Raw genomic sequence first — 18,262 nt, forward strand, 5'->3', positions numbered from 1 at the left:
GTCCTACATTTTCCTCTAACTCTCTCTGGGACCCTCTGTTGTGAACCCTGTCAGAGCAGTTGGTGGTGGTAGCTGGGCAGGATATTATAAATCTTAATGACCCCTTACTCCATCATATATTTATTTGGGTTTTTTTTTTTTTTTGTCTGATTCTGTACTGATATATTGAGAATATATTAAGGAAGAAAGCAAAAAATTATCTTTTTAGGTAGATGTTATTCTGATTTTATAGAGGCAGCTCTGAGAGGATAAATAACTTGCCGAGGGTGGACACAGTTGAATTCAGATCTGTCTGACTTCGCTGTTACTTCTGTTGTATCAGGATGCCATCTCAACAATGAAAGAATAATATCTGGAATAATTTAATGTGATTTAAAGGATTATTGTGACACTTCAGTGAAATAATATATATAAACCACCTACAGAAAGCCTGTATTATAGTAGCTGTAGTATGAATTTTCTTTTTCTTTTCTAATTTGTCAACATGGCCAAGATTCAATTTCTCAAGAGGTACTTTAGGTTAGGGAGGTTTTGAGAACCCACATCTTCCTAGAGCCCTAGAAGATGTGGCTGGAGGAAACTCTGGCATTTTCCCTGTGGCTTCCTTCTGTCTCCATTCCTGTTCTGATTTCCTCAATTTAGTGAATAAAAGAAGGCTAGTGAAATACCTTAATTATTCTGAAATGAATTCATAAGCAGCATATTACAACAAACATTTTACAATGAATGGGGGCTGTGGGTGGTTCATTTGTGGATTGTGTGTCATAGTATATTGTTTATGGAAATGTATTGAAGTGTTTTGGTTTTCAGAAATGTTGACATGATTGCTGAAAATTTGAAAGTTTGTAGTATACCTATTTTTGACTTCCTTTCAGTTTTTTTTTTTAAATACTTTTTTTCCCAAAATGTCCAGTTTTTAATAATATTTTTCTTAGGATTTTGTTTGTGCTTATATTTGTCTTGCATTTGTCAACTAGTAGGAAAATGATACCTTTATTGTCTAACTGTTTGTTTTAATGTTGTATGCTTTCACCAGTGTTCCTACAAATATTTAGAACTTTCATGTGGAAAAACTTTGTGACCATTAGTGGTTTTTATCAGGTGGTAAGTCATTAAACAAATGAATTTGTACAAAGTGACTTTCTACTTACATAAACTGTTTCTCTTTTGGGAAAGTATATGATTCTAATCTCATGCTCATCTGTAATTCTTATCAGTCATAGTGGTGCCCTCAGAGGCTACTGTGGTAAACTTTTGTATAGCGCCTACTGTATATGGGATATTTGTTTTTGAAAAAATGAATAGATCTTCTTAAAGATACCTTTTTTTCTTTTGTATTTATAGGCTAGAAGAAAATTTGCCTGCAGGCTGTGGATTTTGCCACATACCATATGATGAACTAAATATGCCATTTCCAGCTCATCTGACGTATTGTTACAACTGCAGGAAACAAAAAGTTCCTGATGTTCTCTTTACCACTATAGATCTCCCAATGGATGCAACAGTTATTGGAAAAGGTTGTCTTATCCAAGCAAGGTAGGTTTGTGAAACCAATATTTATGTCATAGAAAAAGTATGGGGTTTGAGGTCAAATTGACTAATTTTCACATATCTGCTCTGCTGTTTCCTGCCTGTGTGATCCTGGGCAAGTCAAGCTAGTTGAACCTTGCATTGTATCAGATATGAAATTTGGAGGAAAAAATGCCTTCTTTATAAAACTCAAATAGGTTTGTATGCAGAAGCATTTTTTAAAAGTGTTTCAGTTCTGTACAAATGTTAATTATTTTGGGGATTATTAATTAACCTGGTGCAGGGTAGGGATATAAATCAGTACACTCAGCTTTAATGAAATTAAATGTCACACATTTTAAAATTGACTGTCCTTTTTCTTTTAAAGAACAGTGGTATGGGGTCTTTTACTATTTCTTTTAGGTGTTAAAGAGTTTCGTTTAAAATGCACTAGAGTAGGAAATGCTAAATTGTTCCAGGCATATAGGAAATAGTGTAACTTAGTCTAGTTTGCCAACAACTGCCAGGCTGTCAAATCCATTGGACATTTCTGTCCTCATCTTACTTCACGTCTCACCAATAGCCAACATAATTGGTCATTTTGCCCACCTTGAAACTCATTTGACTTCACAGTGTCATATATTTTGTTTTTCCCTACCTTTATGTATAGTCTTAAGCCTCCTTGTTGACTCCTCCTCATTTTGTGATCCTTCAGATCTGTGTCTGAACCCTCTTTGTGAAGCTCTTTCCCTAGTTAAACTCATCAACTCCTGTAGGTCTGTATGCTGTCTATATGTCTATGACTCTCAAATTTAAAACTCCAGTCCAGAACTTTTTCTGAGCCTTAGACTCTTATGCCTGTCTGCTTTGATGTGTCATAGGCATCTCATGCAGTTGCAGTAGTACATCGACACAGAGCTGCCAGAAATTCAATTCAGATTCAGAAGAGGATGTGGAACAAGGGATATCATTGCTGTTGTCAGATGGATCCTGGCTGAAAGCAGAGAATACCAGAAAGATGTTTACCTGTGTTTTAGTGGTCATGCAAAGGCATCCGACTGTGTGGATCATAACAAATTATGGATAACATTGCGAAGAATGAGAATTCCAGAACATTTAATGGTACTCATGGGGAACTTGTATATAGATCAAGAGGCAGTTGTTTGAACAGAACAAGGGAATACTGTGTGGTTTAAAGTCAGGAAAGGTATGTATCAGGGTTGTATCCTTTCACCCTACTTATTCAGTCTGTATGCTGAGCAGATAATCTGAGAAGCTGGACTATATGAAGAAGGATGGGGCGTCAGGATTGGAGGAAGATTCATGAACAACCTGCAGTATGCAGATGACACAGCATTGCTTGCTGAAAATGAAGAGGACTTAGAGACATTTACTGATGAAGATTAAAGACTACAGCCTCAACATATAACAAAAATCCTCACAGCTGGACCAATAAGCAACATCATGATAAATGGAGAAAAGATGGAAGTTGTCAAGGATTTCATTTCACTTGGATCCACAATCAACACCCATGGAAGCGGCAGTCAAGAAATCAAATGATGTATTGCCTTGGGCAAATCTGCTGCAAAAGACCTCTTTAAAGTTAAAAAATCAAAGATGTCACTTTAAGGACTAAGGTGTTCCTGACCCAAGCCATGGTGTTTTCAGTCGCCTCATACACGTGCAAAAGGAGTAAATGAATGAGAAGTCCAAAGAAGAATTGATGCCTTTGAATTATGGTGTTGGCAAAGAGTATTGAATATACCATGGACTGCCAAAAGAGTGAACAAATCTGTCTTGGAAGAATTACAGCCAGAATGCTCCTTTGAAGCAAGGATGGCAAGACTTCATCTCATATATTTTGGACATGCTATCAAGAGGGACCAGTCCCTGAAGAAAGACATCACGCTTGGTAAAATAGAGAGTCAGTGAAAAGTGGAAGACCATCAGCGAGATGGATTGACACTGTGGCTGCAACAGTGGATTCAAGCATAACAATGATCGTGAGGATGGCACACGACCAGGCAGTGTTTTGTTCTATTGTGCATAGGGTCGCTATGAGTCTGAACTTACTTGATGGCACCTAACAACAATAGCACACATCTCATTCTTGTCCCAAATTGAGCAGCTGATTTTCTTTACTTCTTCTCTATCACTTTCTCTGTTTTAATAAATGGTACCTCTGTCTATCCAGTCCTCTCTCTATCATACTGAATCTGGTATTATTTGACATTTTCTTCTTTCACAACCTGTCACATCAAATTTATTACAAAGTCCTGTTGAGTTTTCTTTTAAAATATATTTCTCATTTACTTTGGCTTTTATTCCATCTTGTATCTCAGATCTTCCATCTGGGATGGCTTTTCTTCTGCTTCACATATATCCTTTATTACTTCTTTTGGTCAGTTTGTGGTGAACTCTTTTTGTTTGTCTGAAAAATCTATTTAGTTTTATCTTTAAAAGATATCTTTAGTTGGCAGTTTTTTTCTTTGCACATATACTGCCTTCTGTCTTTCATTGCTACAGTTGAGAAATAATCTACTAGTTTAACTGTTGTCCCTTTGAAGGTAACCTGTTTTTCCTCAAGTTGTGTGTGAGCTAAGGGGCCCTGGTGGCACAGTGGTTAAAGCTCTTGGCTGCTAACTAGAAAGGCTGGCAATTCAAACCCACTTGCTGCTCTGATGGCAGTCTGCTTCCATAAAGATCTACAGCCTTGGAAACCCTATGGGGCGGTTCTGGTTTGTCCTGTAGGGTTGCTATGAATTGGAATTGACTCGATGGCAGTGGGTCTGGTTTTGGTTTTTGGTGTGTAAACTATTCTCTTTGTCTTTGCTCATCTGCATGTTCACTATGAAATGCTCATGTATGAATTTCTTTATCCTACTTGGTAACGTGGAGCTTCTTGAATCTGTAGATTGGTATCTTTCATGTGTTTTAGAAAATATTTAGATATTAGCTATCTCTTCTCTTTTCTTGGGACTCAGATATATTTTAGATTTCCTCTTCTGTTTGTTACTATCTTGTTTGTATTTTCTTTTTGCCTCTTTATACTACATTTTAGGTAATTTATCTCCCAGTTCTTTAACTTGTTTATTGCTTCTGCTGGCTATTATTCATGGTATCTTGTTTCTTTTGACTTTATCCTGGGTAGGATATTTGAAAATTCTTTATAGGAATAACTTGAAGCATAGCATGACAGTATCTTTTTCCTGAGATTTGTCAGATGCCTGGGAACACTACCAGTCCGTGATCACATTAAGCCAAGGTCAAGATTTGAGGTTCCCTAGACTATCTATTCAATTTGAACCCAGGTGGCAGTTCTTGGAAAGAGTTGGTACACTTCTGATTCATCTTCACTCAGAGGGTATAGATTTTTGGAATCCCAACTTATTGTAGGGACCTTTGAGCAGTCCTAGGGCTTTAATTTTTTTCTTGTCTTCTGAAGTTTTTTTTTTTTTTAATTTTTCTTTTAAGTTATTAAAATGGAAATTCAAGTTTGCTAGACTCTTAAATGTTCTCAAGCCATAATGGCTTCTCTGCTTACTAATATTTACTGTTGTGCCAGCTTTATGATGCATTTTTTCCTCACCTTTTTAAATGCTTTATACCCACTCCTCACTTACTGACATGGTTAGGTTCCAAAGACCAGGCCATTATGTGAAATCAGTGTTACCTGAGAGTAGGGGCCATACCTACTTTTTGGCGCCGGTGTCCTGCCCCCTCCTCCCTCGTTGCTCACTGTGGGTCACGGGCTCCGGATGCCTTCCCCACCACTGCGGAGCCAGCGAGGGTTGGGGGTGGTGGTGATGGTGGTAAGGTGTTGCCTGCCTCTTGCCGCCGCTGCCCACCGCATTGTGCTGCCGGTCCTGGGCGGGGACCCTGCTCATCTTCTGTCTGCCCCAGCCCCGCAGCCCAGCGCTGCCCTCTTCCCTCTCCCACCTTTCCTGCGTATCCCACTGACCTCCCCAGCACCTTCAAGCCCTCACCTGGCCAACCCCTGCACGCACGCTCGCAACCTCTCATCGTCCTGGTCCTGTCGTCGCCCTGAGCCCTTCATGGCTGGACTGACACGTCGCGGATGAATGGGAGAAAGCGTTCTGCTGCTGATGGGCCGCCGTCCTTTGCATAGCCCACTTGTCGCTGGGGACTCTGGTATATTGTTTGGGGTGATCCACGAGGGGTACCCTGGCCTGGCTGCTGCTCCGCGTGGGGTCCGGATCATCGGAGGCGCGCCCTGAGAATTTTTTCAAAGTTGTTGTAAATGCGAAACGTCAGATAGTGGATAAGTGAGGAGGAGGTTTATTTTGAAGTAATTATAGACTGAGGAAATCGTAAAAATAGTACAAAGAGTGCTGTGTACCCTTCACCCAGCTTAGCCCAATGGTGACATAAAACAATAGTGGAATATCATAACTAGGAAAGTGACGTTGCTACATTACTTTAACTCGATTTACAGACCTAATTAAGTTTTCACAGTTTTTAAAATTTGCATTTCTGTGTGTGTATTTGTAGTTCTGTGCAGTTGTATCTGAAGTGTAGATTGGTAGCACTACCACCACAGTCAAGATACAGAACACTTCCATCATCACAAAAGAGCTTCCTTGTACTCTCTCTTCCTACTTGCACTCTTCTCTCCCCCTCACCTCAGTCCTATGATGCTTTCAAGAATTTTTTTGTAAGTATATAATTTATCCAGTTTTTTTGTTTTAGGTAGGAGGGTATTAGTCTCTATCAGCACTTCTCAAGAGTGTGGTCCCTGGACCAGCAGCATAACCATGTCTGGGAACTTGTGAAATACATATTCTCAGGCCCCACCCCAGACCTATTCAATCAAAAACTCTGGGGGGTAGAGCCTAATTTTTTTGTTTTTTTTTTACCAAGCCCTCCAGGTGACTCTTAATGTATACTAAAGTTTGGGAACCACTGGTCTAAATAGCTTAGCTTGCCAGTTTTGGAGATAGGAAATCTTGTTCTCTTTTCTTCATCTTTAGTGTTACCATTTTTGTCCAACCTTTCATTGGCAGTTACTGCAGTAGCCTCTTGTCTACCATCTCCACATGAAGTCTGCCACCTTCACTCCATTCTCTGTGTAGTAATATTAATGATGTCCTAAAATATGAATTGGATCATGTTGTTACTTAAAACCTGTGTGGGATTTCCTATTGCTGGTCAAATAAAACCAAACTCCCTACCATGACTAATAAGCACTTTACCGTGATGGCACCCCTGCCTAACTCTGTACTCTCATCCATACTACTCTCACCCTTGCTGTCTTCACCTTACCTATGATAGTCTCTTCTTGGTTCTTCTGATATGTCAGCTCTATTTCTTAAATGTTGTTACTCTTTTAGCTCCATTGTGTTCTTTGATCTCAGCTCAGCTACCATCACCTCCATGAGCCCTTCTCTCTAGCTGTTCCCACTGACTTTACCTAATTCATTTTTTTCAGGCACCTGACTCTTGAATAATCTGAGATTGCTTTGTTTCTTGTTTACTCCTACCCCACTCAGTTGGACTATAACCTCAGGGACAGGATTTTGTGTTTCGCGCACTGATGAATGCTCACCACCTAGTACAGTGCCTGGTACATAGTAATTGCTCAAGCAACTTCTGTATTTTTTAAATGAGTGCATTAACTTATGTGCCATTACGAAACCTAAGATTTTAAATTATACTCTTTAGTGATTCTAGTCAGTATGTATTTAATTTTTTGAGATTTTGAGGTTTTTCACTTTTGTTTATTTAAATGACTTCAGTGAAAGGTTATATTCAGTGACAGAAATGCAGAAAAGGTTATTGTTATAACTTTGGCCCATTTGAAACAAGTAAATATTTTAAAATCAAGTATACTTTTAGAAAATTAAAAAAAAATTTTGACATCTCTTAAGATGCTACCAAGACTATAGTCCACTCATTAAATTATTTTTCTTAACAGGTTATGTCGCTTAAAAAAGAAAGCACAGGCAGAAGCAAATGCCACAGCTATCAGTAATCTGTTGCCATTCATGGAATATGAAGTGCATACTCAGCTAATGAATAAGCTAAAACTCAAAGGAATGAATGCTTTGTTTGGACTGAGAATTCAAATCTCAGTGGGTGAAAATATGTTGATGGGCTTAGCAGTAAGTTTACATTTTTTTGTTTGTGATTTCTATAGTTGTAGTAGATTCTGACTGATGTGGCTCCAAGAGTGTTTTAAAAAGACTTGTCTACAGAAGCTGGCATCAAGACTTTTAAGGGTCAGTGGTATTTTAAGAAGTGAAGAATCTGGTAACAGGCTTTCAAATATTTTAAAGGACTTAATCAGAAATTTTAAAAATTATCATGTGTAACTCCCTTAGTAAGTGGACCACCATTGTTCTAGGCTGTTTGTATATTGATAAAACAAGGTTTCTCTGTCTTGTCAGTATTGACATTTTAGGTCAGAGCTTGCGTGGGGAGCTGTCCTGTTCATTGTAGCATATGTAGCAGCGTCTGGGCCTCTACTCACTGCATGCTGCTAGCATCCCCTAGTTGTGACAACCAAAAATGTCTCCAGACATTGCCAAATGCCACTTGGAGGACAATATCACCCCTGCTTGAAAGCCATCGTGCTAAAGCAATCTTTAGTTTTAAAATGGGGACAATAAGGAAAACCCTGTTTGAAAATGTGTTCTGACTTGAGTGAGGAAAGCCAGAGCTGCCTTGTAAGTGGCATGGGACCCAGAGAACTAGGTGTCTGCAAAATACATATCGATTAGATGGAACCTGAGCAGTCTCTTATTCAATAATATTTATGGAAATCTTCTAATATTCTAGGCATTTTGCCAGCCAGGATTTTTAACTGTGTTACTGCCAATTTTCAAATTTGAATTCTCTGCCATATTTCTGGGACATGTGTAGAAATTTAATTTTAAGGAATTTATTAAATGGGAAGCTTGACTTTTTTTTATCAGTTGATATTTGTAGGTAAATGGCTAAATTGTTTCTTCCTGCATCTGTTCTTTCTCTAAGAGCAAGTATGTAAATTTCTGTAGGGTATAATTGTGTGATGATGATAAAAACTGATTAGGTGTCACAATTTTTTTACAAGAGAAATTTGTAATGGTTAATGAAACTAATTTTATGTTAAAATATCTGATAATTAGATTAACTTGGGGGAAAAGTATTCATTTTAATTTAGTGATCTAAAAACTTGAATCTTAGCAAGGACATTACATAAATGTGGAATTTGGGCTCAATCCAAGACTGTAGTGATTGGTGGGTGCCTCTAGGAACTAAACTCAAATTCAAAGATTTAAAAATGTTGTGCAATTATATAAAACACTTTTGATGGTCGAGCCCTTGGAAACTATTTTGTGTCCCCAGTATAATTTTTCAAGGCATATCTTAAATATTACTTTTTCTGATTCTTACTAATACTTTGCTTTTTGATCACTAGTGGTACTTAACAGCTGTTTGACATTTGGGTCTTTGTGCTGTTTTTTGGCTTCTGCACTTAAATCTCAAGGTCTAAGAGTAGCTTCCACAATAGTGACTCCGATGAGTGCCTTCCAGCTGTGTGGCACTGTGCCACTCCAGAAGGAATGTAATATTATCTTCACTTCACTTTACAAGAGGAGAAAATGGATGCTCTGATGGGTTGATATTGGTTGATATGGTTACATGTGCTGGAACTTGATTTCAAACCTAGCTGTATCTGGTTCCAGAGTCTATGTTTTCAAGCTTTCTGGGCTGTTGCCTTGCTAATCAATGCAGCTGAGAAAGTGCTACAGATGGTATGGCATAGAGTCTTCATATGGCATAGTACGGGTTCAAGGTTGAACCTCAGATACAGGGTCATGAGTGCAGTGATGGAGACTAGTGAACAAACCAGGAGAGTGGGAGCTCCTAAGGATCAATTTCATCTGCTGGGAAGACTTTGCCATAGAGTATTGTAGCCTTTTTAGGATGGACTTTGATAAAATTGGCAATTGATTACTTTAAAATATAATAATAACAATTCAAACAGTTCAAAATACAGAAGTATCCAAAGTTAAAAGAATTTTCTCTCTTCCCCATCCCACCCCTTCGATGTTAGCAATTTGATATTCGTACTTCTATATATTTTTAACTTTGCTTAATTAAGCATATTTAAATATAAACGCACATACATATGTTTATAAATTCTATCTTGTTTTGTGTTTCCCATAGTAGTTTTCCATTATTAATGGTGTATAGTACTGGTACAGAGTCAGATATTAATAGTCATTCAGTAAAAGATTTAAAAAATAACTCTGTATCAAGTGAAGTTTTCCTTCTTGGAAATTACAGAGGTAATTACTGGTCTTTTAGAGTGAGGAACGCTCAGATTCAAATCTGTTCTCCACATTTATTGACAGTGTGATCTGGAGTATTTACCTATCCTTTTTTTGAGCCTTAGGTTCTTCACTTAAAGTTTTGCCATTGTTGCATGTTTACAAAAGTTTCTCTTTTACTTGTGCCAGTATTAAAGGTAAGTTACCTACTCATTCATGAAAAATTATTTTTAATAACTTTTAATCTTTTTTTCCTAAGCTATTTTTTAATGCAACTTACTTTTTACAATCATAGGGTAAATATTTAAAAACTGTGATTGGGTGTGTAGTGAAAAGTAAATCCTTCCTCTGACTCTCATTCCTCACCTATTCAGGGTCTTCCCCAGAAACAACCAACTGCTGTTATCACTTTTTTTTGTGTGTGCTCTTCCAGAGATGCCTTATGCATATACTAATGCTATTAACTTTTTCCTACAGTACAAAGACCACATTCTTAAATATGAGAACTTAAGAACTATTATTCTTTAATTTTTTTTTTCTGATCATTTCCCCTTTATTTTTGCAAGTCTGCCACAGGTGTATATTTAGCAGCTTTACCAACACCGGGTGGTATTCAGATTGCTGGAAAGACTCCTAATGATGGCTCGTATGAACAGCATATATCACATATGCAGAAGAAGATAAATGACACCATTGCTAAGAACAAAGAGTTATATGAAATCAATCCTCCAGTAAGTAAAATAAATCTATATTGAAAATACATCATTTATTGTTTAGGTTTAAGTATATTTTTAGATTATCTTATTTTGGACATAAGAAATGCATTTTCATGGTTTAGATTGGGTCAAAGACTTATTCTTTCATCCTCCTTTACATCTTTGCTCAAATGTCTCCTTTTTAGGGAGGTCTCCTTTGCAACCCTGTTTAAAGATTACAGCTTTCCCATGCACTTTGGACACTTCCTATCTCCATTCCCTATTTTATCGTTATCCTTAACTCTTCTTTTTCTCTCTCACACACAGATTTTTGTGTTTTGGTCTATCATCAGCTTCTCCCAGTAGAACATAAGGTCCATCAGGGCTAGAACAGTTCCTCACAGTACTAGTCTCTCAATAAATACTTGTTAATGGTGGAATGAATGGTTTGAAATGCTTTTTTTTTTTTAAACAGAAAAATGGCTTATTTATAGTAAAAACGTGAAGCATACAGAATATTGCATTTCACCTCTTGTCCAGCCAGTCATTTCTGGATATTTTGATATTTGAACATCTACTAATAGTGTTTATGCCCACTGGGAAGAATGATGTGCAAAGTCTTATGTTAGGGCTCTGTTTTATTCTTCATTTTTCAATTCTAATGGTACGAGCTTAATAGTGTTTATCATCTCTGTAAGTTCATTCTGAATCTGGAAGAACTGACCACTCCTCCATTGTGCTTCCGTTGTACCTGTATGTACTTTTGTCATAGTGCCTGATACATTTTATTGTAATTAGGTTTTACATGTTTATCTTCCTTTACTATAATGTAAGCCCCTTGAAGGCAGGGACGTAGTTAAATGAGAATGTGAACTAATGAAGTTACTTCATTATCTTATAAATATTTGTTGAACTTCTACTATGTGTCACATTTTACGTATCAGAGAAGGGAGTAAATCCACTAAGAGTTTTTAAATTCCAGCATAAATGAATTTCATGTGTTGAATATGATCGTGTATTTCCACAAATAGATACATCAGATACTGACTACATCATAGGCTTTTAGTATAATATCTCAGAATTTGGTTGGGAAAGTTCAGTATATAAGGTTAATTACCAGGCTTATTGGTCCACTTGTGAGGATTTTTGTTTTCTTTATGTTGAGGTGTAATCCGTATGAAGGCTGTAGTCTTTAATCTTCATCATTAAGTGCTTCAAGTCTTCCTGGCGTTCTGCGAGTAAGGTTGTGTCATCTGCATTTTGCAAGTTGTTAACGAGTCTTCCTCCAATCCTGGTGCCACGTTCTTTTTCATATAGTCCAGCATAACTTGTCATGATCCATATAGTCAAATGCCTTTGCACCTTGAATAAAACACAGGTAAACGTCCTTCTGGAAGCCCTGGTGGCATAGTGGTTAAGAGCTATTAGATCTACCAGCTGCTCCTTGGAAACCCTATGGCGCAGTTCTGCTCTGTTCTATAAGGTTGCTATGAGTTGGAATCGACTTGATGGCAGTGGGTTTACGGGTAAACGCCCTTCTGGTATTCTCTGCTTTCAGCACGGATCCATCTGACATCAGCAATGATATCCCTGGTTCCACGTCCTTTTCTGAATCCGGCGTGAATTTCTGGCAGTTCCCTGCTGATAGACTGCTGCAGCTGCTTTTGATTTATCTTAAGCAAAATTTTACTTGTGTGAGATATTAATGATACTGTTCGATAATTTCACATTCTGTTGGATCACTTACTTTGGAATGGGCGCAAATATGGACCTCTTCCAGCTGGTTGGCCACGTAGCTGTCTTCCAAATTTCTTGGCATAGAAGAGTGAGTGCTTCCACTGTTGCATCTGCCTGTTATAGTCTCAATTGATATTCTGTCAATTCCTGGAGCATTGTTTTTGGCCTTTGCCTTCAGTGCAGCTTGGCTGTCTTCCTTCAGTGCCATTGGTTCTTGATCATATGCTACCTCCTGAAATGGCTGAATATCGACAAATTATTTTTGGTACAGTGACTCTGTGTATACCTTCCATCTTCTTTTGATGCTTACTGTATCGTTCAGCATTTTGCCCATAGAAAACTTCACGGTTGCAACTCGAGGCTTGAATTTTTTCTTCTCTTCTTTCACCTTGAAAAACACTGAATGTGCTTTTCCCTTTTGGTTTTCTAACTCCACTTCTCTGCACATGTCATTATGATACTTTGTCTTTTCGAGCCGCCCTTTGAAATCTTCTGTTTAGCTCTTTTACAACAGCATTTCTTCATTTGCTTTAACTATTCCACGTTCAAGAGCAAGTTTAAGAGTCTCTTCTAATATCCATTTTAGTCTTTTCTTTCTTTCCTGTGTTTTTAATGATGTTTGCATTCTTCATGTCATCCCACAACTCGTCTAATCTTTGATTATTAGTGTTCAGTGCATCAACTCTGTCCTTGAGATTGTCTCCAAATTCAGGTGGGATATACTCAGAGTTGTACTTTGGCTCTTGTGGACTTGTTTTAATTTTTTTCTGCATCAGCTTAAACTTGCATGTGAGCAGTTGATGGTCTGTTCCACAGTTGGCCCCTGGCCTTTTCTGACTGCTGATATTAAGTTCTCCATTGTCTCTTTCCACAGATGTAGTCAGTTTGATTCTTTGGTATTCCATCTGGCAAGGTCCATGTGTATAGTCACTGTTTTTGTTGTTGAAAAGAAGTATTTCCAATGAATAGGTCATTGGTCTTACAGAATTCTATTGCATGATCTCCAGTGTCATTTCTGTCACCAAGGCGGTATTTTCCAACTGCCAGCCCTTCTTCGTTTCCGACTTTCACATTCTAATCACCAGTAATTATCAGTACATGTTGAGTGCAAGTTTGATCAATTTCAGACTGCTGACGTTGGTAAAAACCTTCAGTTTCTTCATCTTTGGCATTCATGGTTGGTACATAAATCTGAATAATAGTATTAACAGATCTTGCTTGTAGGCATATGAATATTATCCTTTTATTGACAACATTGTACTTCAGGATACATCTTGAAATGTTCTTTTTGACAAGGAATGCGATGCCATTCCTCTTCAATTTGTCATTCCCAGCATAGTAGACCATATGATTGTCCAATTCAGAATGGCCAATACCAGTGCATTTCAGCTCACTAATGCCTAGGATATCAATATTTTTGTGTTCCATTTCATTTTTGATAACTTCCAGTTTTCCTGGATTCATACTTCATATGTTCCATATTCTGATTATTAGTGAATGTTTTCAGCTGTTTCTTCTCATTTGAGTTGTGCCACATGAACATTTGAAGGTCCCGAAAACTTCACTCCGTCCATGTCATTATGGTCGACTCTACTTTGAGGAGATAGCTCTTCCCCAATTGTCTTTTGAGTGCCATCCAACCTGAGGGGCTCATCTTCAGCACTATATCAGACAGCATTCTGCTGCTATTTATAAGGTTTTCACTGGCCAATTTTTTACAAGTAGACCACCAGGTCCTTCTTCCTAGTCTGTTTTAATCAGGATGCTCTGCTGAAACGTGTCCTCCATGGATGACCCTGCTGGTATTTGAAGTACTGGTGGCATAGCTTCCATACTCATAGCAACATGGAAACCACTACAGTATGACAAACTGACAGACAAGTAGTGGTTACTATAGAACTTTGAATAAAATTTCCCATCAGTAAGAAAAGACAAAAGATCAGAATCCTATGTAAGAACATAAATTTTTAAATCTTACAGTGTATGAGGACTTTTATATAAAGCCTGGTAGAAAATACTTATAGCCTAGGGTGCTGAACTTATAGGACAGAGTAGAACTGCCCCATAGAGTTTCCAAGGAGCACCTGATGGATTTGAATGAACTGCTGATCTTTTGGTTAACAGCCGTAGCACTTAACCACTATATCACCAGGGTTTCTCTACTCATTGTAGTATCCTTTGTGTACGCTAGATGTCAGTGTTACCTGCTTATATCTGTGACACATTTATAAATTTCAGGATTGGTGAGTGAATCAGTAAGGCTGTTGTTACAGATTAAAGAAATATCCTTTATAAAAGGTTATTTTATTAGTTGTAAAGGTTGTATTTAAAGATAGACTTTTTTGAAAATATTTTACAGAGCCCCCCCCCCCCCGTAATTGTCTTAATTCTTTTTATTTTTGGTAGTTGTCTAAAAAAATTAAATTCAAATTGAAAAAGACAATCTTATATAAAGTAATTATTTTTCTTTTAGGAGATATCTGAAGAGATTATAGGATCTCCCATCCCAGAACCTAGACAACGCTCAAGACTTTTAAGATCTCAATCAGAAAGCTCTGATGAAGTTACAGAATTAGACCTTTCACATGGTAAAAAAGATGCTTTTGTTTTAGAGGTAATATTTTTTTTATTGCATTAGACTAATTTCTTAAAGTTTTTTCAAGATGACATAGTATTTTTACAATCAGATTCTGAATTGATAGTTTTGTATCATTACAACTGTTATAAATATCAAAAATGCGGTTTTATTTTAGAAATTGCAACGAATTCGAAATTGTCAGAACTTGGTAATATATTTTTTGTTCAACACCAAATGACTGATGTAATAATGCAGATGGTTCTGCAAAAACTAATGCATGGGTTGGAATATAATTAAAGTAATAATAACCCTCTGTAGTATTTTTTTTCCAAATTTGAATGAATTAAAAAACTAAAGTGTTTTTTCACTTACCTGCTTTATGTTGTAATACGTTACTATAATTATAACATTTTGTATATAATATATAGTGTTATGAGCACTGTGAATTCTAAGTATAATGTTTTCTTGCTGTTTTCAGAAGATTTAATTGAATTTCCAGTATATAAAATTCACTCGGAATATTAAGAACTTTCCTAGATAACACACAAGTCACTCACAAATCTGCTCCCTCCAGGGCTCCCCTTAGTAGAATACTTAGCCTTGCAAGAAATAGAAGATCCTTTTTAATAATGAAAGAAGGGAATATAAATGAGGATACTAAGAAATGACGTGGTAGGACGCAAGTTGAGATCATGCCCTGATCTCAGTAAAGCTGTAAACTGGTGGGAGAGTAGTGTTGCGGTGGGATTGGAGGCTTGAGGAGTCTGGAACAGTGAATGCGATCAGTATGTCAGCCACAGGGGAGGAGTGAGGCCTAACTGAGAGGACAATGTTAATTTGTAGAAAACCTGAAGGTTGTGATTTTATGCCTTTTTCTTGTGTTGCTTACAGCCTTGAGAATGGAATAAATGAGGCTTGATAAAAGAATATGTCAGGTCAAGGGGGTAAAGGGTTCTAGGGTACTATAAGGCCTGGTGATCTACTTCTCAAAAACCAGCCATTGAAAACGCTATGGAGCATAGTTCTACTCTGACACGTGGAGTCGCCATAAGCCAGAACTGACTTGATGGCAACTAGTTATTCAAAGTGTAATCTGACTAGATGTAGCATCAGCATTTCCTGGGAGCATGCAAATTCTTGGGCCCCACCTCTGAACTAGAAGGTAAGAATTTTAAGGCGTGGCCCAGGAATCTGTTTAACAAACTGTCCAGGTAATTCTAAGTGTTAAGTGAAGTTTGAGAAGCGCTGAGCTAGAGCATCATTGATATGTCTGATTCTGCGATAGTGACTGAGCAGTGCTTCAGTTGAATGTGGGCTGGGGACTGAGAGGAAAGGGCAGACTCAGTAAGAGAAGGAGCCAAGAGACAGGGCGTTGTAACAGAATGCACAAGATCCTTGGTGTGCAGTGTTTTGGGGAATTGTGGGAATATATGTCCAGCTGGATATTTTCGCTGTTTTTTTTTGCAAGGAAATACTGTAGTATAGGAAAAATAGTATTTCAACTAAGTTTCTCTTAAGTCTGCCTTTATATTTATTTGTTGTATAACAGCTCTGTTTAGTAAAAAAAAAAATTATTGCATTGTTAACTTAAATTGAGGTATAGTGACTGCAAGTCCTTTGTAACATGTTCTCAAAAGGGAATGAGAAAGCAATCATCTTTTTCTTTCTTGGCTTGGCGTACTTTAGTGTGTAAAATATTCCATTTTGTAGTATTTGTACAAGTATTTGTACAGTTATAAGAAGTATTTGTAGTTATCACTGTTGAGAAATTTACAGATACTAGAAAAAAAATTTCAAGATACACGTTTTAACTTAGGGTAGAATGGGCCTACTTTTCCTTGACTCTTTTGTTTTCTACTTAGGAAATTTTTTTAAAAAAATATTTTTTAAAATCTGAAGTGATTCTACATTTACTACTTACTAGTTTTATTTTATTTTTTGTTTCTGTTATTGAAAATATACACAGCAAAACATACACCAACTCAGCCGTTTCTGCCCATACAGTTCAGTGACATCGATTATGTTCTTGTGAGTTGCTCAACTGTTCTCACCCTCCTTTTCTGAGTTGTTTACCTACATGAACATAAACTCACTGCCCTCTAAGGTTTCTATCTAATCTTTTGAGTTGCTTTTGTCACTTTCATCCCATGTAGGTAGTTCTTAAAAGAACATAATACTCAAGGCAGATATTTTTTACTAGCTTTAATCTTTTTATTTTCAGATTGATGACACAGATGCCATGGAAGATGTACATTCTCTACTTACTGATGTTCCCCCACCTTCAGGTGAATGGAAAACAATTATTTCTTTACCTTTGAGACGAAACTAGTTTTGCGTATCAGTAGTTTATAATTCTTATAGTACTAACTTTATTTAAAAGGCTTTACCAGTGTCACGTCCTGTCTTGTACTTTATTGTTCCAAGGCTGAAAAAACATGGTTTTAAAATATTTATATTAGAACTTGGGTGGAACTGTAGCTTAATTCTTTTATTTTTATCAATGAAATTGATAGATTAACTATAGATAGTTTAAAGTCTCCTAAACATGTAGTTTTAGAGAAAAAGACTAAAAGGATCTTACAGTTAGGACTGCATGTAATAACTAAAATGTTATTTTTTGACAAATTAAATGAAATGCTATTCATATATTTTAATTCAAATTTATTTTGACAGGCTTTTATAGTTGCAATACAGAAATTATGCCAGGTATAAATAATTGGACATCTGAAATACAGGTACACTTTTTAGTCTTAATTTTAAGTAAATTCCACACAGTATGTTTCTTTTTGACTTCCTTGTTGCAGTTATATGCTGTCCTTTTTCAGACCACATTGGTTATTAATATTGTTCATTCTTCGGCAGTTTTACCTACTGTTGTGATGTATAGTTAAATTTTTTTTTAAATAATGAAATTACATGATTTTATATTTCTTCATGTTCAGATGTTCACATCGGTAAGAGTAATCAGATTAAGCAGCCTTAACCTGACTAATCAAGCTCTTAATAAGAACTTTAATGACCTCTGTGAAAATTTGCTCAAGGTAGGAACCTTCTCGCTAAAATTTAGTTAAGACTTTTTAAGAATCATAAAAAATTTGAAAACAAAGTGTATATATTCCCTGAAATACCTTACGCAGTTTTGGGCTGACTTATTTTTATTTACATGTCCTTAAGCAGGCCCGTCATCAGGTGAAATGTTAAAGTCGTCTTCTTTTTTAATATCTCATACTCTAAAATAAGTATATAGTTATTTCATAGCTTTAAAGGTCATAAAATTTATTCTGTATATGTTAAATATAATTGAACCGTACTGTCTGCTTAAATATTAAGAATGTATTTTTAATATACTAGACAAAAAACAACTGGATCAGCTTTGTTTTAATGCTATTTGCCATAATATAATGTGAATTAAAAAAAATCAGGTTTTACAAACTTTTAAATTAAAGAAGTGACATTACTAATATTTT

General features: G+C 36.7%; 1 protein-coding gene across 8 annotated transcripts in view; it reads left to right on the forward strand.

The window, feature by feature from the left end:
• Positions 1–18,262, forward strand: part of C2CD5 (C2 calcium dependent domain containing 5) — a 99,070-nt gene that overhangs the window by 53,900 nt on the left and 26,908 nt on the right. For all 8 annotated transcript variants that reach the window (XM_064284490.1, XM_010595368.3, XM_064284488.1 and 5 more), the window contains 7 exons: positions 1,345–1,536; positions 7,445–7,631; positions 10,352–10,516; positions 14,691–14,831; positions 17,017–17,080; positions 17,469–17,530; positions 17,738–17,836. In XM_064284490.1, the coding sequence (XP_064140560.1) occupies positions 1,345–1,536; positions 7,445–7,631; positions 10,352–10,516; positions 14,691–14,831; positions 17,017–17,080; positions 17,469–17,530; positions 17,738–17,836 (910 nt within the window). The remainder of the gene's footprint in view (positions 1–1,344; positions 1,537–7,444; positions 7,632–10,351; positions 10,517–14,690; positions 14,832–17,016; positions 17,081–17,468; positions 17,531–17,737; positions 17,837–18,262) is intronic.

This window comes from Loxodonta africana, chromosome 4, assembly GCF_030014295.1.
Source record: "Loxodonta africana isolate mLoxAfr1 chromosome 4, mLoxAfr1.hap2, whole genome shotgun sequence".
Classification (NCBI taxonomy): Eukaryota; Metazoa; Chordata; class Mammalia; order Proboscidea; family Elephantidae; genus Loxodonta; species Loxodonta africana.